The following is a 23,264-nucleotide window of genomic DNA, read 5'->3' as shown; positions in this document are numbered from 1 at the left end:
ATAAAGTAAGGATATATGGCATACAATTTCAGTTGGACTTGAATAGATCAGTGCATTTTGCTGGGAGACAGAGCAGTTTATCTGAAACTTTTTCGTGAATTTTTTTCATGGCGGCCATCTTGAGAGTATGTGACCTTGACCTCAAGTTCACTTATATCCAAATTGTTTATGTCTACTTTGTTGGCCCAAAAATTATCAACAGCATGCTATATAATTTTTCTGTGTCAGATACCTTGGTAACTATTCTATGAAGCCTCAAAAATACCCCTATAAACCCCTAAATTCCCTCCGGTACAGCAGCGGATACACTTTGTGGTATTGAAAGGGTTAAACAACTAGCCAATCAGCGGCAAGGTCACCTGATTGACATCGGCGAATATTTTCGCCAATATAAGATAATCAATTTCATATCAATTCTCGGCGAACCGGTTCGCCGATGACATTGAAAGAGGTAAAATTGTATTTCAATATCGATTTCTATAAAATCGTTAAGTGATTTTGTGTTTGGGTGGAATATTTTTATTTTGCACTATAGAAAATATCATTGACAATTATGCAAAGTCCGGGAAAAATAACTTTTTCTCAAATCGGATGGATGACCTTTATATGTTAATTAGTCATGTGCTCAACCTGCAAATTCAATCAAATATTCTGCAAAAAAGTCCAATTCAATTTTACTTTATTGAACAAATAAAACATCAAATCCAATTCAATTTTGTATTATTGAGCTAATTTCAGAAAATCCAATTCAATTCTATTCTGCATTCAAATCAATAAGACCGAGGGAAAAGATTGATCTGAGGTATTTGTTCCTACCAGCTCCCTGTCTGTGCTACCGATGAAAACAAGATTGTACTGTATAAATTATAGGTTTTGATGGAGAGTTCATTTTGACAAATATAACCTCCAGAATGCATCATTTGCCATTTATGAAAAGCCGACAGGCTGGCCATAGTGCCCCTGGGACTCTTGTAAAATTGTGCAAGGATTGGGAAAAATTGCGTTTTCTTAAATCGGATGGATGACCTCGATATGCTTATTAGCCATGTGCTTGAATTACAAATTCAATAAATCTTTATTCAGCAAAAATGTCAAATTCATTTCGATTCCACTTTATTGAACAAAAGAACACATCCAATTAAATTTTATTGTATTGAACAAATAAACATAAAATCCTCTTCAATTCTATCCTATCATCAAAATCATTAAAGTGGCAAATTAGTTCCTGGTAGATCAAGCCTTTCACATCACCATTGAGATATTTGAGAAATCCCTAACCATTCTTATGCCAAAGGATGATGGCCCATCACATTATGGTAGAGACCAAAAATTGACCAGTCCTCACTTATCTATGGCAAAAGGCGGGACATTTCGAATCTCTTGTTCGATCTGGTGTCAAAGGCTCTTCATTGGTGTTGGGCCAAGATGTAAAACTGTATGTGCAGCACCTCAGCAAAGAAATAGATTTCCAAGCGAACTCTGTAGGCTGATTGCCAGCTAATTTTGACTCATTGGGTGCTCATTTTTAGCACAGGCTCATTCGGTGAGGTTCTTTCCTTGACTGGGCACAGCCATCTTGTTGTTCTTTTACATGTCCACATCTATTACTTTCTTCTTTTCTGAACTTAACACTTATGAGAATGTTTAAACGAAGCCTAAATGTCTTAAGGAGGATGTATTATGAATAGTTCAAATGTTTTTATCCATCTTGGATTTTGTGGCAGCTATAGACAACAGATATGTTGCGACTGTGATAGCCTGATATTTTATGTTTATATTTTTCTTTCCGCAAAGTTATCATTATTTATGAGTTATTCTTTGTAGTTTGGGCTATTCATAAATATAGGAAATTAGGTGCTGCAGAATAATCAGTGAAAGAGTTAATGCTTTTTTCGCCAAATTCATTCACAAAGATACTCCAGCACATTCTTCGCATTGGAGAGCTTTTTTGGACGAGTGCGTCTATGGTAAAGGAGGAAGAAAAAGAATGTGCATAGAAAGTGCGGTTATTAATCAAAGTAAAGAGATAATATACACTTTTTAAAAACACTTAATGTAATTTCGGAGTTTAGGGCTGTTCTACAGATACAAGCCTCCTCAAGAATTCAGGTGACTGGGTCTAGCTAGACTACTGTTGCAGGAAGGTATTCTACTGGGCTATTGTTTTTGGGAAGAATGAGTACTTGTAACAGTCACATGTTGCCCTTATGATCATTTAGCGGGGAGGATGGCCACAACCTGTGAGGTGCATGGGTTGAGTCACATTATCTGGTATAGGGACTGCTACAAGGCGGTACACAATTTTCAGGCCAGCCGTAGGCCGAGCCTATCACTATATAAATGGAGTGAATTTAAATGACAAGGTTTCCAGAGTAAAGGCTCTTTGACTGTGCAACTGAGCATTATCCATTCTCCAACCCCTATGAACCTGAATTTTGAAAGAGGACCTAGTTAAAATTAATATGAGCTTTTTCGCGAAAATCTGATCGTTGAAATATCTGTTTTGAAAGGCCAATCAGAAAGCAATGACTCCTCTATGATTGGCTTAGCTGCAGAAATCTGCAGGTGTTCATGTGAACCCGCAGTATTGTCTACTGTTTTACTTCAGGGTTTTATTTTAAGATCTAATAAAATATTTCAATATCAATTTCTGTAAACCTTTAGTTGATTTGGTTTTTGGGGGGAATATTTTTATTAGCACTACAGAAAATATCATTGACAATTGTGCAAAGTCCAGGAAAAATAGCTTTTTCTCAAATCGGATGGATGGATTGCAAATTCAATCAAATTTTATTCTGCTAAATGAATATCAAACCAGATTCAATTTTACTTTATTGAACTAGGTAAAACTGCAAATCCAATTCAATATTGTTTTATTGGGCAAATTCCAGAAAATTCTATTCTATTCCGCATTCAAATCAATAAGACCAAGGGAAAAGATTTATCTGAGGTATTTGTTCCTGCCAGCTCCAGTCACTGTCTGTGCTACTTATGAAAACAGGATTGAATTGTGTAAATTATTCTTAGCCTGGGATTGACTAGTCTATGAGCTGGGAGTGTGTTTGGACAAATTTAACCCACAGAATCGCATCATTTGCCATTTTATAAAAAGCTGAAAGGCTGGCCATAGTGCCCCTTGGGGCTCTTGTATACATTATCATTCCATCAATAGGCATTTTTTATCTCTTTTTAGTCATTTACCACCACTGAATACATACATTATTCTATATTTTACCATATCATTGCATTTAATTAGAAAGTAATGGCATCTCGACGTGAACTAGTAGCATATGATCAGCAACAGAAAGAAGCAGCTCTAACAGCTGCCATTCCAGCTACAGCACCAGAAAGAACATTCTCTGACAGATCTGCTCCGGTTCCAAGAATTCAAAGGTAAGTTTATTCTAAGAGCCTCCCAGTTGTATACATTGTCATTGTAATACATTGTCATTGCTATTGTCACATGAAAATTTATCAAAGATTTTTGTGGTTGGTTCACCTAGTGAATGACCACTTTGTTATCCTGTTCAAATGACGTCATGTTGTCTCCTAGGTCAGTCAAATTCTTACCATTCAGTTTTCTCTGAAACAACATAATGTCGGCACTTTTCGCAATATACAACTTATTTGTACTATTGAATGTTAGATCAAGTTTATTGTTTTGTCCATTATTTCCATCATTTGATGCAAAAAATTGACAGGATTCCTTGAAAGATTATGGCTAGACTATGGCATATATTGACGGCACGGGAAGCACGCGTGAAAACCTGCGCTCTGATTGGTTGTTTTGGGAATGCCTGCGCTTTTGGCATAATTATGGGAAACCGTAATGATTGGCTGCTTTGGGAATGTCGGCAGTTTTGATGTAACTAGGGGGAACCCGCGCTCTGGTTGTTACTAGTCAAAGTGATGAAGTGATCAGTCCGACAAGTTTGGTCGCTAATAAACAGTAATCGCTTTCTAGAAGGCAGTTTTTTTCAGCCTGACATAGGCCTTATACTTTGCTGATTAGTTTGTCTGATGTAAGAGGCTTACATGCGTGTGCGCCGATGTGTGAGAGTGCTGTTCATACTATCATTACTGAAGCAACACACACAGCTGAATGGTGACCGCGTGCATACAAACGTACTATACATGTAATGCAGACACGAGGTGCTATTGTGCTGACGTGCGCGTCTATTCGAATGTATTATCTTGCCACGTCGATGTAATAAACAAAATAATGTATAACATATTGTGCATTCAAGCGCACAGAATTCAGACAAAGGGCCTCATTAATATTTACAGCAGGTTTTTCACAAAAATCTGAAAGCAAAACTGTCAGTTTTAAAGCCAATCAGAAAGCACTGTCTCTTCTATGATAGGCTTAGCCGCAGAAGTCTTCAGGTGTTCACCATCCTCCCATGGCAGGGATTGGAACCTGATGGCATCGAGATTGCCACAGTACAAAACCCTGCCACATTAGACCGAACGCGCAGCTGCACGCACAGCTTAGATGATCATTATTAGCCAATCAGATTTCCCGTTGTATTTTAGCCCGGGTTTTCCCATTTATAGTTCTTCATTGAAATTTTCCTCAGCGATTATACAACGAGCACTCTGATTGGTGCCGCAAGTTTTCGTGCGGCAAAGCTGCGCATGTACCTGCCCATTCGGTCTAGTGTGACAGGGGTTTCATGCCGTTGCTGAGTGTAGCAGTGCCATCAGGTTCGAATCCCTGCCGTGGGAGGATGGGTGTTCACATGATTCCGCGGTATCAACGACTGTTTTATTTCCGGGTTTAATTTTAAGATTTGAAATTGTATTTCAAGATCAATTCCTGTGATCCCATTAGTCAGTTTGGTTTTTGAGAGGTATTTTTATTTTGCACTGAATATTCATACTTGGCAATCGGGAAAAATTGCTTTTTCTCAAATCGGATAGATGACCTTGATATGCAAGTTAGCCATGTGCACGAATTCCAAATTCAATGAAATTCATTTTGTAAAGATGGTCAAATTCAATAAAATTATACTTTATTGAGCAAAAAATTCAAATTCAGCGAATTCCATTTTATTAGCATTGGTTGACGTCTATGAAGTTAGTAAAATAGTAGGATTGAAAATAGTAGTACGAAAAAATAGCGCCGACTCTTCTCATTTTCATAGTAACTTCAAATTGTCGCTCCATTCACATAAAACATTAAATACAGGTAAAAATGACTCAAAATAATTTTTCAATTATTCCCCACAACATAGCCTCACCAGATTTCTGATTTAATGGTCCAAGAAGTTGTTCTATCGCATTTATCTCGTTAGTTATCTGGTGGATGAGAGGGGGTTAAGCAATCGCGTAGTGATATGTCCGCATTGACATCAGCAGTAAAGAATGACACGAAAACATCAAACGGTAAACTAGGCTACCATCCATGATACAATATCACAAATAAAGATAGATCATTTTATTAGGCCAGCTGCAGGCTGAGCCTATTACTGTACAAATGGAGCAAATTTAAATGACATCGTTTCCAGAGTAAAGGCTCTTTGACTGTGCAACTGAGCATATATTCATACAAATCATCAATTCCTGTGATCCCATTAGTCAGTTTGGTTTTTGAGAGGTATTTTTATTTTGCACTGAATATTCATACTTGGCAATTGGGAAAAATTGCTTTTTCTCAAATCGGATAGATGACCTTGATTTGCAAGTTAGCCATGTGCACGAATTCCAAATTCAATGAAATTCATTTTGTAAAGATGGTCAAATTCAATAAAATTTTACTTTATTGAGCAAAAAATTCAAATTCAGCGAATTCCATTTTATTAGCATTGGTTGACGTCTATGAAGTTAGTAAAATAGTAGGATTGAAAATAGTAGTACGAAAAAATAGCGCCGACTCTTCTCATTATTAGCATTTAATGGTCCAAGAAGTTGTTCTATCGCATTTATCTCGTTAGTTATCTGGTGGATGAGAGGGGGTTAAGCAATCGCGTAGTGATATGTCCGCATTGACATCAGCAGTAAAGAATGACACGAAACATCAAACGGTAAACTAGGCTACCATCCATGATACAATATCACAAATAAAGATAGATCATTTTATTAGGCCAGCTGCAGGCTGAGTCTATTACTGTACAAATGAAGCAAATTTAAATGACATCGTTTCCAGAGTAAAGGCTCTTTGACTGTGCAACTGAGCATATATTCATACAAATCATTCATTAGAGCATTATATCCAGCAGTTCTCCAACCCCTATGAAGCTAAATTTTGAAAGGAGGCCTTGCTAGAATTTGTATGAGCTTTTTCACAAAAATCTGATCGCATAAATATCTGTTTTAAAAAGCCAATCAGAAAGCAATGACTCCTCTATGATTGGCTTAGCCGCAGAGATCAGCAGGTGTTCACGTGAACCCGCAGTATCGTCTACCGTTTTACTTCCGGGTTTTATTTTAAGATCTAAAAGCGTGTTTCAATATCAATTTCTGTGAAATCTTTAGTTGATTTCGTTTTTGGGAGGAATATTTTTATTTGTACTACAGAAAATATCATTGACAATTGTGCAAAGTCCGGGAAAAATAGCTTTTTCTCAAATCGGATGGATGACCTTGATATGCGTATTAGCCACGTTCTCAATCTGCAAATTCAATCAAATTTTATTTTGCAAAAGAAGTATCAATTCCAATTCAATTTTACTTTTTTGAACAAGGTAAAACAGCAAATCCAATTCAATTTTGTTTTATTGAGCAAATTTCAGAAAATTCAATTCCAAGACAGAGGGAAAAGATTTATCTGAGGTATTTGATCCTGCCTGCTCCAGTCGCTGTCTGTGCTATCTGTGAAAACACGATTGAATTGTGTAGATTATCAGTCTGGGATTGAGTAGTCTTTGAGCTGGGAGTGTATTTAGACCAATTTAACCCACAGAATGCATCATTTGCCATTTTATAAAGAGCTAACAGGCTGGCCATAGTGCCCCTTGGGGCTCTTGTTCAATTTTACCAGAGTTGTTTATTGGAGGAAAATATCATTGTTAAGTCAACGAGAACCTTGTTGTATCATCAATCAGTTGACTGACAGTTAATTGTAAAATTCCATTGGTTCGGCCATATTCTAAAATACGCTTTCACTTTAAGATGCCCTGCCCGCCTCATGCGCACTCATGAGGCAGTAGCAGCCCTGTACGCACTTGGCAGATGGATTCGCTTTGTAATGCGCGCTGGGTCCGGGGAAAAATAACTTTTATTATCTTTGCCATGACCACAACAGCGATTAAATTTGATTTTGAACTTGAAATAAACAGTGATTTTAAATTTTGTTTGTTGTAAATTGCAATATGGCAATGGTTATTTGCCGATGCTGTATTTTTTTGGAATCGAATCAGGCGGCCTAGGTAGCTCAGTGAGATAAGGTGTGATGTTGTTGCATCTACTATCAGTGCTGAGTGATAAGTAGGTTTGAGTCCTGCTGGCTTACAGTTTTACATCGTTGGTACGAATCTGATGTCTAATATTTCCGTCGAGTACTGTACCCTTTCCTATGGTTTTTGCCAATATTTTCTAAATTTGGATTGATCGCCAATGGTTTTTCTATATGACCCGGCCCTGCGGTATTGCATTTAGCCACCGGCGAAATCCGCCATCTTTTTTCTTGGCGTTCTCGCAGTAGAACGCGTTGGATTTTTTAGCCGTAAAAATCTGGGAATTAGGATATTAGGGAGTTTTCACTCTCATAACGGTGAGTCCGTTCGGTTTGGGGGTTATCCCTGGTTTCTATTTTTCCATAAGAATTTTATTTACAAATATAATTTGATTGAATTGAATTAATTTTTGTGACAGGATAATTATGCCACCCCCTCCTAAGGGTCAACATCGTGGCGGGGAGGGATGCGGGCATTTGTTTGGTGCCTGGGACAACCACGATTCGTGTGCGTCGTGCAGGCGCAAATCCGGTCAAATATGTGCAAGGAGCAATCCTTGCAAGATTTGCGAGATGTGGTCCAAGGACCTTTGGCTTCGGGCCGATAAGGCTCTTAAACTAAGAGATCGTCGTCGAGTTATTAGCAGGGATTCGTCGGTTTCGGCCGACGTGCCAACCGACGTCTCTAATCCTGTTTCTAGTCGTATAGCGGAGCGGTCGCCGGTCGTTCTGGTACGATCGGCTTCCCAATTCCGTTCACCGGGGAGGAACGCCGGTTCACCGGCACCGGTCTCCGGTCATTCACCGGTCCCTGGTCGTTCACCAGTTCGGCCGGTTCAGACTACATGTTCTGAACCGAGCGCGCGCCGCGGTAGTCGGGAACTGCCCGCGCCGGTTCGGTTGGTACCGGTCCCATCCGGGTCGGGCATCGGTCCGGTTCGGGCACCGGTCCGGTCCAGACGTCATCCGGTTCAAAACATCCGGTACGTTCATCGTCTGATTCTGATCGTCGCTCCGGGGATAGAGCTCGCTCTTCCACTAGATCTAAACGCCGTGAGCGTAATAAACGAGCAAGATCTCCTTCTCGCAGATCAAGGTTTGATCGCGAGAGGGACTACGATAGTTATTGTCGGAAGTTTCGCCGTCGGTCTTCTCATCGTTCGTCGACGTCGGTTAGCGATGAAGGCGATTCTTCTAGTAGGTATCTGAATTCCTCGATGCTGCGGTAGGGTCTGATTTCAATGAGGATCCGGTTCCAGAAGCGGCAATTCCTTCTGGGGTCGTTCCTGTCGCGAGCAATTGTGGGTTGCCCCAGACGATGGGGGCTTCCCTGGCTCGCAATGTATCTCCGTCCCGTTCAGTTTTATCCGAACCAGCGGGGGACATGCCATTTAGAGCGATGATAAGTGAGTTCTTTGTCAAGCACGGGGCAACTTGCGCTAAGCCCACATCAGCTCCTCTGGTCGGTGAGTCAATGGAAGCTTATCGCCCTCCGGACTCCGATCTTAACGTTTTACGGGAATCGTCGGCGGTTTCGAGAGAATGGGCTCGATTGGATACGCAATTATGGGGTGAATGTCGGCCTGGAACATTTTCATTTCCCCCTCCAGAACGGGGTATGAAATCTGGGAAATATTTTAGTTCGACCGATCCACCTATAGGCGCGTTTCACTCGGCGTATTACGCAACTCCAGGTGCTGTGGATCACAGTCATAACTGCCTGGATGCTGATTATACTTTGATCAGCCCGGATACTGTTACAGCACAGTCGGGTATTCGTTTGCCTAAGTCCGGTTTGGTGGCCATGACATCAATCCTGGACAATCTTACCAGGGTTGGTTCGTTTCAAGATATGGCACTTAAGGTGTTGACGGGTGAGCTTCGCGAGACTCACGCCGCCGTTCATGCGGGCTCCGACCCAGAGTCAGTTGCCCTAAAACTGGAGGGAATGGACCGGATTATCCAATCTTTGGCTCGGTCTGTTTCGCATGTAATTCATGCGCTTTCAGTCCGACAAGGTCATATTGTCTTTGGGCCAGCGAAGGAATTTGTTTCGCTGCGGCCTGCTTTGGAATTTTTGGCAAAGAACCAACGACCAGGCTCGGTTGGGCGTCAATGGCGAATTGAAGCCCTAAAACATCGAGTGGAACCGGGCATCCCGGACAAGACTTTATGTCCTGTGCGGGCGTTGTGTTTCTATTTAGATCGCTCTGCTTCATGGAGGGGTTCACGGGAGCGGTTATTTATTACGCTGCTGGATCACCTAAAGGGTGATATTTCGTGGGACACAGTGGCCCGATGGGTCTCGATGGGACATTTTATTGAAGGAGAATCTTTCCTCGGAGGGAGTGGTTTCTCATCAAGTGAGGTCTATGGCTACTTCCTGCGCAGCCTTTTTGGGTGCTCCGTTGGAGGAAGTCTGTCGGGCCGCCTTTTGGAATTCTCCATCGACATTCACGTCATTTTATTTACGGGATGTTTCAGGCCAGTTAGGCTCATTAGCTTCACTTGGTCCTGTTGTCATGGCTCAAGGTGTCCGTTCTTTCCGATCGGACCCTTTAGTGTAGAATATTTATGTTGCATTATCAGGATCGCAGGGGGTGTATCCTTGTACATAGTTTGGGCTCATATCTGCAAGTATTAATTTCGCAAAATTCTGGGGGGCCCCTGAGCTGGACGGACTCACTGTGGCCAATCGGTCTTCCCTGTGCTACAGTGCTTCATTCCGTGCTTGGGTAAGTGCTCTCTTTTTCCCTCTTACCTTGCGTTTGAGCGGTGGTTTTTCTATCTACCTTTCCCACCATCCTTGTGCTAGGCTAGTCTAGCAAAAACCATAGGAAAGGGTACAGTACTCGACGGAAATATTACAATTTTTGGAACTAAAATTTGTATTTCCGAGTAGTACTTACCCTTTCCTATGGTGGGAATCCCGCCCACCTGCCCCGGATAGCTGTTTTTTTTTTTGGTCTGCTATGACGTAAAAAGATGGCGGATTTCGCCGGTGGCTAAATGCAATACCGCAGGGCCGGGTCATATAGAAAAACCATTGGCGATCAATCCAAATTTAGAAAATATTGGCAAAAACCATAGGAAAGGGTAAGTACTACTCAGAAATACAAATTTTAGTTCCAAAAATTGTAATTTTCATTATATGGAATTCAGGCTTAGTAAATTATTGTTATTATTATTATTATCTTATGAAGGCGAAAGTGCCGAAATTCAGCATAAATGAAAATCGAACTAACACAAATTGACCTTAAGTCTGATCCTCCCAATCAACATCGTCATAGAACATTTGCTGGCAGATGTAATACATTAACTAGTTAATACCTTACCACAGTATAATCTACCAATGCTTCAAGGCCCATGGGCCTCTTGTTTTATTCTACATTCACATTTATTCATTAGATGATCAGTAAAGATTGATCTTAGGTATTCGTTTGTGCCAGCCCAGAGTCTCTGTTAGTACTTTTACTTATAAAACATGTCAATTGTCTATTGATTGGTGGAGAGTTAAACAAACGAAAGGCTGAATCCAAGAACATGTCTATCGCACTTTTGAGCCCAAACGTCTACTTTTACTTAGTAGCCACTTGAGAACAATAAGCAATTAACGATATCAGCTACTTTTCCAGTAGTATACATTTCAAAACAGTCACTCTGAAATAGTATTCCTTTCAATTCAGTTGGTTTTCTAAAATGGCTGTTTCGAAGAGTCTACTATTGAAAAGTGACCATTTTGAAACATCTGGTTTCGATAGTGCACACTAGGAGTAGAGATGACTGTAAAACCACCCGCCTGTTAACAGTGACTTTGTGATAGTAACTCCTACCATAGCAGCTACTCTCAAAACACATCGTTTCTAAAAGTCAACTATTAAAAAGTGACCATTTGAGATCGCTTGCCAGATTCCCTGTTATAAATACACGGCAGCAACATATGCTTCAAATTTGCAGTGATACGTGACAATATAAACATACGGGAAAACTCTACTCAAGCTATAGTTTGGGGTATAGTTCCATTAAGAGTGACTCAGTTAAGATCCGAAGATATTGTAGATACTCTTTGAGGATGTGAAATGTAATGAGCGATTCCCAACTCTAACCAATTAAAGTCGAGATTGGAATTAAATTTGTTTACAAATTGTCAATAGTTATGTAGTTTTAAGATAAAACGAAATTTCCTTCTTTTCATGAATTCAATTTGAACAAATGCAGCTATTTTCAAGCATAGGTCTGCATTTATTATTGATTTAAATTCTTAGATTAAAAGCACAATCATGAATTCAGGCTAACCTCTCATTATTGAAATGGTGGTTCATTTTCAACGGGGGCCTGGATGTCTTTGCATCTTAAATTAAGATGTGCATTTCGGAGTGTTCCTATTTCCCTGAATTCTAATTTCGCAAAATCATTGATTTTTTTTAAACAAAATATGCTTTATCCATGTGGATTTTAAAAATTCTAAGAGAGCCCATATTTGATCGAATTTAATAGAAGAAACTTTGTATGGTATTCAAGATATCATTTGGATTACGGTAACAGCCTTTGGTGATCGTCCCTGGGGTCATGAATGAAGAAATCCCGTAATAGAATTTTAAATATGATAAAATTTGTTAAGGTGAAACCGCAACGTTTTGACTGTTGACTAACAGCCATCAGCAGGTGGCATGTAGGCATTCCTAGTGAGAAGGGCTTTTAGTCAGATGGCTGTCAGTCAACAGCCGAAACGTTGTGGTTCAACTTTAATAAATTTCATGATACAAAATTCTATTGTGGAATTTCTTCATTTATCTACAGTTAACAAATTTTGGAGTATTTTATTCGACTTCTTCGGGTCCTGTAGCCGTTTAGATCGAAAATTATTAACTTTTCGGCACAGAAGGGATATACAACCGAGTTTGTCGCTATGAGAGGGATTCCCTGTATATCTGCACCTTAAAGCGGTACCCTTGTTGGTTCTAGCCCGCATTCGCTTACAAATTGAAGTATTGGTAACGTTGGTTTACGATAATTTGAGAAAAAGAGTTTAGTTGGAGAAAACTGACGATTATCTTATAATTCAGCGATTCATTGGTTCATCGATTCGTAAAAATAAAATAAAGTCTCATAGAGATATTGCGGTGCTAAGTTTATTACTATTAAGAGAGGTAATTACTTTTGGTTCATGGTCTTTAGGTGGTTAGTGCAGTTAGTTCATTCGTTCATCAATCACTGTCTAGTTAGCCAGTGTAATTGACCTGCTGACCGATAGCTGCTGCTGAGTTTTTGATAACCTATATAAACAATTAACTCAACAAAGTAGGAAAGTATGTGAAACTGAAATTACAGTCTATCACATTTCTTTCACTTCTTAAGCCAAACAAACTTTTCTCTATCAAATGAATTTGCTGATTTCAAAATTACGTGAACATCTCAACACTCAACTCTTATACGCTAACCCTTTGATCTTTCATAATAGTTGGTAATTTCCTTTCAACCAAACTATATAACTACGAAATAAGATTTTGATGAGGTTATCACTTCTAGCAAGCGATAAAACGATATTCAAGAACGAACAAGCAGAGAACCGGGTGACAAAGTGAACATCACATGGATTACTTAAAAATCGTTTGTATCGAAATAAACAATAAATTCAAGGTTAATTCTAAGTATTTTAGATACATTTTTTTCGTAATTCATTTTCTGAACATATGATTTTATTTGTATATTCCTCTCTCATATACCCTTAAAAACAAATTAAGCCTAAAAGAAAAATTTATTTTTTGTCTTTCTTTTCTACAAAATCAAAGATTTATGAACGCACCAGAATGTTTTATAATCGCAAGTCTTAAAATTCTAAAAATTCTAGGACTGGCACTATATTTTCGTATTAATGGATTTAATCCATGTTGATATAATTTAGGGGATTCTCAGCAACTCAAAAACTTTGATTTTCTATTCACAGAACTGTATTCAAAGCATACAGAGTTCTGTATACAAAGCAGATAGGGTTTAACAGTACCTTTGAACCTGTCAAGTATCACTGCAAATCTTTAACAGATGCTGCTATTTTGAACAGGAAATTACCATGCCATCTCAAAATGGTCACTTTTCAATAGTTGGCTTTTAGAAACGATGTGTTTTGAGAGTAGCTGTTATGGTAAGAGTTACTATCACAAAGTCACTGTTGACAGATGGGTGGTTTTACAGTCACCTCTACTGCTAGTGTGCACTATCGAAACCAGATGTTTTAAAATGGTCACTTTTCAATAGTAGACTCTTCGAAACAGCCACTATAGAAAACCAACCAAATTGAAAGGAATACTACTTCAGAGTGACTGTTTTGAAATGTGTACTACTGGAAAAGTATCTGATATCGTTAATTGCTTATTGTTCTCAAGTGGCTACTAAGTAAAAGTAGACGTTTGGGCTCAAAAGTGCGATAGACATGTTCTTGGATTCAGCCTTTCAAATATAGTAACCCACAGATATATTGCATCATTGATTTATTAAAAGCGAATATGAAAAGTGTAGTGTCCTTCATCATCATCATCATCAATTGACAGATCTCTCGAAGACTTTTCAGCCTATCTTTACTTGACATTCTCTGACAGTTGTAAAGCAAAGATGATCTATCAGGGTTATTGTTAATGTTTGCAGAACAGACTGTCTCAGCCAGTCTAATGAAAAACGATCTTTGTCATTCAAACCTGCCGGGGCTGGAGAACTGGCCACATGTTTAAAGTTTTCTATAGTTTTTTCAGTAATATTTTCAGTTTGTGATTTCTGATGAAAATGTTACTCTATTGGTTAGAGACTATGCATTTTGTTTCATTGACAGGCTTTTGAAATTTGAATTCATGTATCTTTCTAGATCATCAGGTCGATGTTATGGATGTGCGAGTGCTACTGTGGATCATTCAATAACATTACTGCGAGCTCTCGCGACTAATACGAGTATCAGGCAGCTACTTTGTGCTGAGGTAATTATAACTGTCACCATCACATATCTGTTCATCGTGCCAGCCTCCGATCTGTGCCGAGAGGTGCAAATACAGCAAAAGGTATCCATCAATGGAAGAGCCTTTCAGCAACGCCGTTCTGGCTTCACTCCATTTACCAGATCTACTCAGCAGTAGTGACAAATCTGAATAATCATCGCTTCTTATCCTATCTTGCGACTGACGGTGTCACTATTTTGAAGATTTCCTTCTTTTTTAGGGATTGATCAAGGATCTGATTGAATATAACCTACGACGTGGAACAGCATCAGTGCGTACAGACGTTCGCCATTTGCTCTGTCTACTCACCAAAGATAATCGAGAAGCAACTGACATGTTGAATACTATGTTGATGGATCGTATTACTAATGCAATGCATGGCTATCTTGCCAATCCAGACCTGGTAAGCATTAAAACACTAATTTTGAAATACAAAAATGCTAAAATTTTGAAACTTATTGATATTGCTCATGGACAATGATAAACGAATAATCTAAAGAATGGCACTCATCAGTGGTTGGTCATACAAAATAAATAATGCAAATCAAACTTGTGGAACTGTCTGCATGACATATCCCTGATGTGGTAAAATCAATTTTCTTCTAATGCATCAATAGTGAGATATGATTGTTTTTAGGGAGCATCAGTTCGACATGAGATTTTGTTGCTTGCCAGTAGTGTGCAGAAAGAGGACAGCTGTTGGGAACTAAGACTGAGAGCTGGTAAGTTACACATTCTATCACCATGGTGATTTCATTCTTAAAACTTAAGGAAATTGTTAAGATCTAAATCCATCCCTCCACTAAACAGCTCATCTTTGGATATTGAGTGGTTGGACTTGAAACAGGACTTTTTTGTTAGCGCTCTACACGCATCAAATAATGCCAGATTCCTTTTAACCCTTTCAGTGTTGACTAATCAATACCCTATAGTGCTGGAGATAATTTGGAAAATGTTGAAAAATTCCACCCTAGTGTGTTGAATAACGGGTGTACCACTACTTTACTGATAGGTGGCAGAAAGTTTCTCTTAATGACACTATTTCAAAACCTTGTCCAGTATCATGTGGAGTCCCACAAGGTTCAATTTTGGGACCAATCCTTTTTCTATTATATATCAATGATATTGATAAAGTTTCTGACCTTTTTAATCTCATTTTGTTTGCCGATGATACTAATGTTTTTGCCAGCCATAATAATATTCATACTCTAACTGAAATTGTAAATTCCGAATTATCCAAATTAGATATTTGGTTTCGTGCAAATAGGCTATCACTGAATTTAACTAAAACACACTGTATGGTATTAAGCTGTGCTAAACTCAAAGACTCTGTCAATATATGTATCTCAATGACGCTAGATTGTCCCAAGTTCACGAGACTAAATTCCTTGGTATTCAGATAGATAGCACTTTAAACTGGAAATCGAAATCCCACATCACACAAATTACCAAAAAATTAGCAAGATTTATTGGTATCATTGGTAAACTATCTAAATTTTTGTCTCAAAATGTACTTAGACAAATGTACTATTCATTTTTTTTGGTCACCTAAGCTATTGTAACATTATCTGGGGTAACACATATGTTTCTTTTTTAAAACCCTTATAACTTACAAAAGAAAGCTATTCAATTGATATCTAAATCGCATTATTTAGCTCACACTACTCCTCTTTTTAAATGCTTGAAGATTATAAAACTACTTGACATTAATACTTACCTTGTTGCCCAATTCATGTATCTTTATACTCATGAAAAGCTGCCAAGTTTTTAGGCCAGCCGTAGGCTGAGCCTATTACTATACAAATGGAGCGAATTTAAATGACATGGTTTCCACACAAAAGGCACTTTTGCTTGCCAAGTGAGGGCATATTCGAACAAATCACGTATTTAAGCGTAATCCATTCTTGGAATCGTAGCGAGCAGAACTTTGAAATAGGGTTTCATAAAAATGCATTTTCTGCATTTTTCATGAAAATTAAATCGGAAAAAATTTCAATTTTCATCAGCCAATCAGGAAGTTGTGTCTTCCCTGTGATTGGTTTATCTGAAATATCAGCAGCTGTTCACGTGGATTATCGTGATTTCATTGCTGGCGCTTTTGCGCATGATGTCATGTATCAACACGCGACAATACTTCCGCGTTCGCTACGTGTTCGCTGATTGGCCCATTTACTGGGAAATTCCACAGAAGCCTAATGTGGTTTGTTACAAGCGCTGTGATAGGCCCGACCCGATTGGCACGGCTTTAGCTTAGTGGGTTCGAATCCCTTGACGGGTGAAGATGATGGATCCTATCAATATCTATTGAAATAAATAAGTTTCCCGGTTAAGCAGCCGCGGATATCTACCGGAAGTGTTCCGATTCGATATTTCGAAGTTTCTTTGAATTATGGAGTGATATTGAAGTCCGGTAAATACCGGCGGTAGATTGTGAAAACCCATTGCATGATATTTGTATTACTTAATCAACGAAAAGCGTCGGGGCCGCGCCAGGAGTTTTCGCGATTCAAGTAGCGCAATAGCCTACTTCTTCGTGTTTGCCACCTCAATTTTCACTCCGCCGATCTCTGACACGGCTCTGTCGCCGTCGGCGCTGTGATTGCACTTTCGTACCACCAAAATTTTTTATTTCTATATCAGGGAGGTCTGGAGAATAAGAAAGTCAAAATTTGGATATCACATAGGCCTGATTTCATCGAATAAGTCGACCATGGTCGTTACGTTTCCGTACTAATTACCACCTAAAACTGTCTGAACAATTTTGTCACAACCAACCAACATTCACCAACGCCACCGTAATCCTTTCCTTTCCGTGTACAACATCTTCACTTCGTGGTATCACGGTCACTGGTGACCAGCATTTACAAGAGAATATTCATAATACCCATGCGCCATCGTAAAATCTTCTAAGTACTTCAGCTACTTTGTACAAACAGTCATTTCAATATATATCGAGCAGGCCTGTATGCAGCCTCTCTTTTTGGTAGGTTGAAATTTAGAGACGGTGGAACTTGTTTGATTGCATCTATGGCCACTGCAAGCGCCATAGGCAGGAAGTCCCTGTTCGTGTTTTGGGGGCCTCTCCCAAGAAAATTTTGAAAATAGAAACGTTCTAGATGCATTTTCGCCAAATTTTAGTGAATATTGCATATAAAAATGTCACTGAAAAAATATAATTATCTCCATCCTACATGAATAACCCAGCATTTTGTTTTATGGGACTGCTTCCATTAAGCTATATGTTTTACACTTACTGGAACCAGGCTACATTCAGCCACCCTCTGATATGTGACATCCACAGGGACCTGACAAAAAAAATTTGTCCCCAGTATCCTAGGTACTATATAAAAAAAACGTTTTTTTATATATAGTACCTAGGATACTGGGGTCAAAAATTTTTTTTTTGTCAGGTCCCTGTGGTGACATCATATGAATTTTATTTGAATATTTTTTCATGTTATGAAAAATATTTCTTTGAAAATATAAAATAGTTTCCATGCTGCGCCTACCTGTACCCTACAAAATTTTGGATGTGGACCAGAAACAAATGTATATCTTTGGTCTTATTTGACTACAAAATAATCCTTTAAGTAAGATAAAATACAATATTTAAACTTGTAGAACTTTGAAGTCACGAATTAAAATGATTTTTTAAGCAATGCTCTTACCCCAAACAACATTTAGCTTTCAAGGTAAACCACACTGTGCCCATGGGAAATTTATTTAAATGTTTTTTTCTTGATATTTCTATCTTAATTATTTGCCAAAAGTAAGTTTTCTCCCATGATTTGAATTCAACCCAATACAGATTTCACACTTATTTTTTTCCATTGTATTTCCAAGAAAATCTGTACTTCTACTCATTGAAAAGTCATTAGTGTAGGCATTCGGTCACTTTTTCTCATTTCAAGTTACCAGTTCACTATGAATGAAAGAGGTAGCAAATGTGTTTAATGTTGATTTTTGTTTTTGTTTTTCAGTACTGCAGCTTTTCTTGTCAAGCATCAGGATAAAAAATCCAGTTGTTATGGAGAGTATAACTTTGCCCTGTCTACGGATTCTGCATCACATCATCAAACCTGATATTCCTTTGAATAAGAAATCAAAGGTATTTCACTCCATATTATAGAAATCCTAGACATTTCTAGACAAGTTAACTGAAAATCGAAAATCCAAACATTTATCGGATCTATGTTAGTACAAAAAGAAACCAATGAGAGACTCGTCACTGGCTATGGTGAAGAGATCTCTCTTTTTTCCTGCCCCTATTTCCAGTGAAAAGTGTGGAAAATCAAACAGAAATCTAAATGATATAGAATGATTTAAGTCAATATATTCTCTCTAAATCTTGGCCAGAAAAGAAGTTGAAATTCATACTTTTTGGTTACTTATTTTTAAAAAAATGTGCATCATAATTGAGTTACTCCCCATAAATGGTATCTTTGTCTTTTATGCTGCCAGACAATTCTTATCTTGTTTCTCGCCTCTGTCAGGTTGTTGACGTTGAATCGATGATTCCTCATGGTAAACTGCGGTACATCCACCATGATGAATTATCTCTTCATCAGCAGCGAATGTGTTAAAAATCGAATATGAAATCATAGTCCCCTCTATGATTGGCATAGCCGCCGAAATCAGCTGGTGTTCACATGAAACGGCGGTTTTGTCTGCTGTTTACTTCAGGGTTTTTTTTAAGATATAAATTTGTATCTCAAGATCGATTTCTGTGAAATTTTTTGTTGATTTGGTGTTATGGAGGAATTTTTATTTGCACTATGGATGAAAATCGTCCATCCAAAGACGGATTTCCAACCTTTTAGTTTCACTTCCATCATTCTTGAGAACAGTGTAAATCCGGGTCACAAAGTTTGGTAGATCGGTAGATCATTAGAGCGGTAGATCACAGTGGCTGTAAAAGCGCTGCAAACCATAAAAGCATTCATTATATGTGTTTTCCCGATCTCGGGTCAAGAAGACAGTACAAATTGAATCAATAATTATATGTATTTGAATCATTAACATTGTATTGATTGTGTGCATAACATGGAAAAAACCGATCGCAGACGCAGAACCGGCCCGTGTTATCTGACGTTTGGCTAAGGTCGGGCCGGGTTTTAGACTTGTGGCTGCGTCTGGGACTGTTACCATGTTTCAGATGCTTCCAGTGCAATTCAATTTGATAGTTGATTTTGTGGCTCAACTTCGCGGAGATTGGGTCAATTGATGGTAAATTTTCAAAAAATTTTCTAAATGTGGTATAACTGGTCATTGCGAACACTAGTTTCATTTATTAAAATTGACATTTCCGACCTTTTGGATTTGCCCGTTTTCATCTCTGTCCTTGACAAATGCGCAAGGGTCGGGAAAAATAACTTTTTCTCATATCAGATGGATGACCTTGATATGCTAATTAGCCATGAGCTAAAATTGTAAATTCAATCAAGTTTTATCCTGCAAAAATATCAAATCCAATTCAATTTTATTTTATTGAACAAAATTACACCAAGTCCAATTTAATTATATTCCCCATTCAATTCAATAAGACAAGTGGAAAAAATTGATCAGCGGCATTCGTTCCTGCCATCTGTGCTACTTATATGAATACAATTTTCACGGAGAAGTTTTGCTGTGGCTGTTATTCATTTGCTTCAACCCTCTAACCGGCAATCGGTCCATGGCGACCGATTTGAATAAAATAGCTATAGTGAATAGAATAGACAAGTATTGATTTCTGTGAAGCATTCCAACTCATTTTCCTGTGAGCAGATCCAGACAGCCTGCAATGTCTTAGAAAGCAGGAAAGGGGTATAGAAACAGGTGTCACATGGGTCGGGTTTCTGAAGTTTAGAAAATCATCAGTAGTATTGGCCAATGCACTAAAAATGCTCTCTATGGAGTTTGACTGATATTTTGGACATAGTTATGAATGATTCTGATGATAATTCATCGTGGGATGAATCTGATGATAGTGCTGATTATGGCTGACCTGACGATATTAATGACCTTAGGGGTCACTGACCTAGGGGTCAGACCCTGAAGGAACCCCCAAAGTTTGCAATCTTGGGTTCATTTGAAACCTTGTGAAAAGAGCTTTCATATGTAGGGTTATCCCTATGATCTACTGAGTTATGAAGTTTTCCAAAATCATACTTGCCAGTTAATGTTAAAAGGCTTTCAGTGATGAGAAGCTAGAAGCTGGAATGATTAGATAGAGCATCAAACGTAAACCTAAAGGAATAGTCAGCCAGAAAGTGCTAGCAGGTTATTAGTCCTGAAAAAAAGAATTGTGGGATATTTTTTATTTCCGGTCTTGGTCTTAAGTCTAACTGTGTATGTTCTTTTATAAGGAAAAATAAACACATGCTGGTGAAAATTGGATATATCTCGTTAACACGTTCGCTGCCGCTGACAAGATAAATCGTCATGGTGGGTGCACCGCAGTTTGCCATGACGAGTTATATCGTCATCGATTCAATGTCATTTCATAGCGTTATGAATGACCTCGCAGAGGCGAGAAACCAGCTAACAATTTTCTGGTAGTATGGAGAGACTAAGATATTAGTTATGGGGGTAACTCAAGTCTGGTGCACACTCGAAATTTTTTCAAAAAAATCTTCAGAAAGCAATGAACTTTAGCTTCTTTTCCGTCCAATATTTGGAGAAAATAACGACTTCAATCATTCTATATCATTTTTACAATAAAACTTTTATTCCTTTAGATTTTTATTTGATTTTTCACACTGGCAATGGGGACAAGAAAAAATTGAGGATCTCTTCACCAGTGCCAGTGACGAGTTATCTTGTCATTGGTTTTTTACACTAAAATAGATCATTGTATTTATTTATCAATGTACAAATAGTGCTGGCGGCATTTAAATTGTCAAAAATTAGCGTTGGCAATGGCGACCGGAGGTCAATCCGCTAGGTGGCAGCGAACGTGTTAAAATGTCACTCCTTTAAGGATAGAAATTACTGTTTCAAAACAATTGGTCCTGTTCTTTAACATCATTGCGAAAAGTTTTCCCGATAATGATGATGTCACCTGGTCACATGCATAACGTCTTGTTTGAGTTCATATCGGATCATTCATATTGGAAATTAACTTGTAATTCGTCTTTTACAGGAAAAGAGTAAGGATTTCAGAAGCAGTGTAAAAACGACTGGTTCCGACTTGCATGTCGATGCTAAAAATTGGCTCAGTGGTGACCCCGATTCATCATACCTTGCTTGGCGAAAAGAACTCCCAACTAAAGGTAAATGATATATAATAAGATCTAAAATCGAGAATTTTTTAATTGAAACAATCTAAAATATAAAAACACGACGTTTCGATCTCACACTAGAGATCATCGTCAGGTGTGAGATATTGACTAAAAATAGGGGTTTATATACAGAGGATAACGTGTTTATTTTCGTTTTCTGCTAAATCAATCAAAATTGGTCTCGCTCAAGGCCTCTTTCTTCGTGCACTGCAGATCTGTGATGAAACCTTCCTTTCGGCTGAATTTGACCATATATCCAACTGTCTTAAAAAATTGGCTTACCCTGATCACATTTTGAAAATCGCTATTTCTAAGGCTTAACGTACTTTCTTTAATTCTAAACCTCCAGAAAATAAAAAACACATTTCAGAATTCATTGTAGTTCCGTATGTACCTGTTTTGGAAAATTTTCGTCACTCTCTCCCTTTATTGGATAAACAAATCATTTTCATGTATGAAAACAAAATTAGCAAGACTTAGGTAAAAAACAATCAATCTAAACCTTTGGACTGCAGAGTTTACAAAATTCCTAGCTTTGGCTGTGATAAAATGTACTTTGGAGAAACTGGTTGTGGTTTATAAACTCGAATTTCGGAACACGAAAAGGATATAATAAATCAAAAACCAGCTATTGGCGTAGCCAATCACGTTTGGAACACTGGTCATCGTTTTAATTTTGATAAAGCCGAAATTATTTATACTTCCAGCAATTACACTAAACGCCACATAGTTGAGTCTGCCCTAATTACTCGTCACTCAGATATTAGTACCAATTTAAATAATGGCTTTTCTCCTCGCAATTCCCTTCTTTCTAAGTATATTACTTCTTGCCTGCCAAACACTAATTAGTTACTCACTGTTCCTCGTGCAACTGAATCAATCCACTAAAACACGATCACTTTGTTTGCAATGCGTAGCGTAGTTTATTCTTCTTTAAATGAAATGTCACGATTGACTGCAAGTCAAACAAAATAAAGCATTTACTAAAAATTGCATATCAAACATATTCAAAAACTGACAAACAGGTGTTGCCATCTATGGATATCATAAGGCACTAAAATCAAAGTCTCAAAAACTTTAGAGAAAGGCTCTGAAGGCAAACTCAAACGCTTAGTACAAAAATATAACTACTCAGAAAGAATGGCAAATGTTTTAGATAATATATGTGAGTCGTAAAACGTCTTACCAAAACATATGACGGTCTAAAACTTCTAAAAAGATGTACGCTAAAAAACTAAAGAGACGATTGATCCAAATTGCCACGAAGCAAAACCATCACCACTTCCGCACACCAGGTGGCGCAACACCACCACCCAGGCCAAACACTAAAACAAGGGAAGAATTTGCCGCAACACACCAGCCCCCCAATAGGGCTAGGTCCTATGACATCCTTACATAACCGCTTAAATGCTTCGACGACTCTAAACATACAGCAAATTATGACTTATTTCACTTAACACAACCACATAAATGCAACTCAAAACACTAAAAAACCTCCTTAAAGGGGGTAGAATCCTTGCATCGATTATACTAAACTAGATCACTACATAACTACTAAAATACAATATAGATTACATGTATAAAGAATTTAAAAAACAGTGCACTTGTTTTAATAGGTAGAGC

At 38.2% G+C, this 23,264-nt stretch overlaps 1 protein-coding gene across 1 annotated transcript in view; it reads left to right on the top strand.

Moving 5' to 3' along the window:
* LOC141909150 (E3 ubiquitin-protein ligase UBR4-like) overlaps nucleotides 1-23,264 on the top strand; it is a 200,331-nt gene that overhangs the window by 155,180 nt on the left and 21,887 nt on the right. Inside the window, exons 58-63 of the mRNA XM_074799535.1 lie at nucleotides 3,257-3,393; nucleotides 14,253-14,361; nucleotides 14,600-14,782; nucleotides 15,017-15,101; nucleotides 18,360-18,487; nucleotides 21,503-21,632. Coding sequence (XP_074655636.1) covers nucleotides 3,257-3,393; nucleotides 14,253-14,361; nucleotides 14,600-14,782; nucleotides 15,017-15,101; nucleotides 18,360-18,487; nucleotides 21,503-21,632 — 772 coding nt within the window. The remainder of the gene's footprint in view (nucleotides 1-3,256; nucleotides 3,394-14,252; nucleotides 14,362-14,599; nucleotides 14,783-15,016; nucleotides 15,102-18,359; nucleotides 18,488-21,502; nucleotides 21,633-23,264) is intronic.

Source organism: Tubulanus polymorphus, chromosome 7 (assembly GCF_964204645.1).
Source record: "Tubulanus polymorphus chromosome 7, tnTubPoly1.2, whole genome shotgun sequence".
NCBI lineage: Eukaryota > Metazoa > Nemertea > Palaeonemertea > Tubulaniformes > Tubulanidae > Tubulanus > Tubulanus polymorphus.
This window is presented reverse-complemented; position numbering and strand designations above follow the sequence as displayed.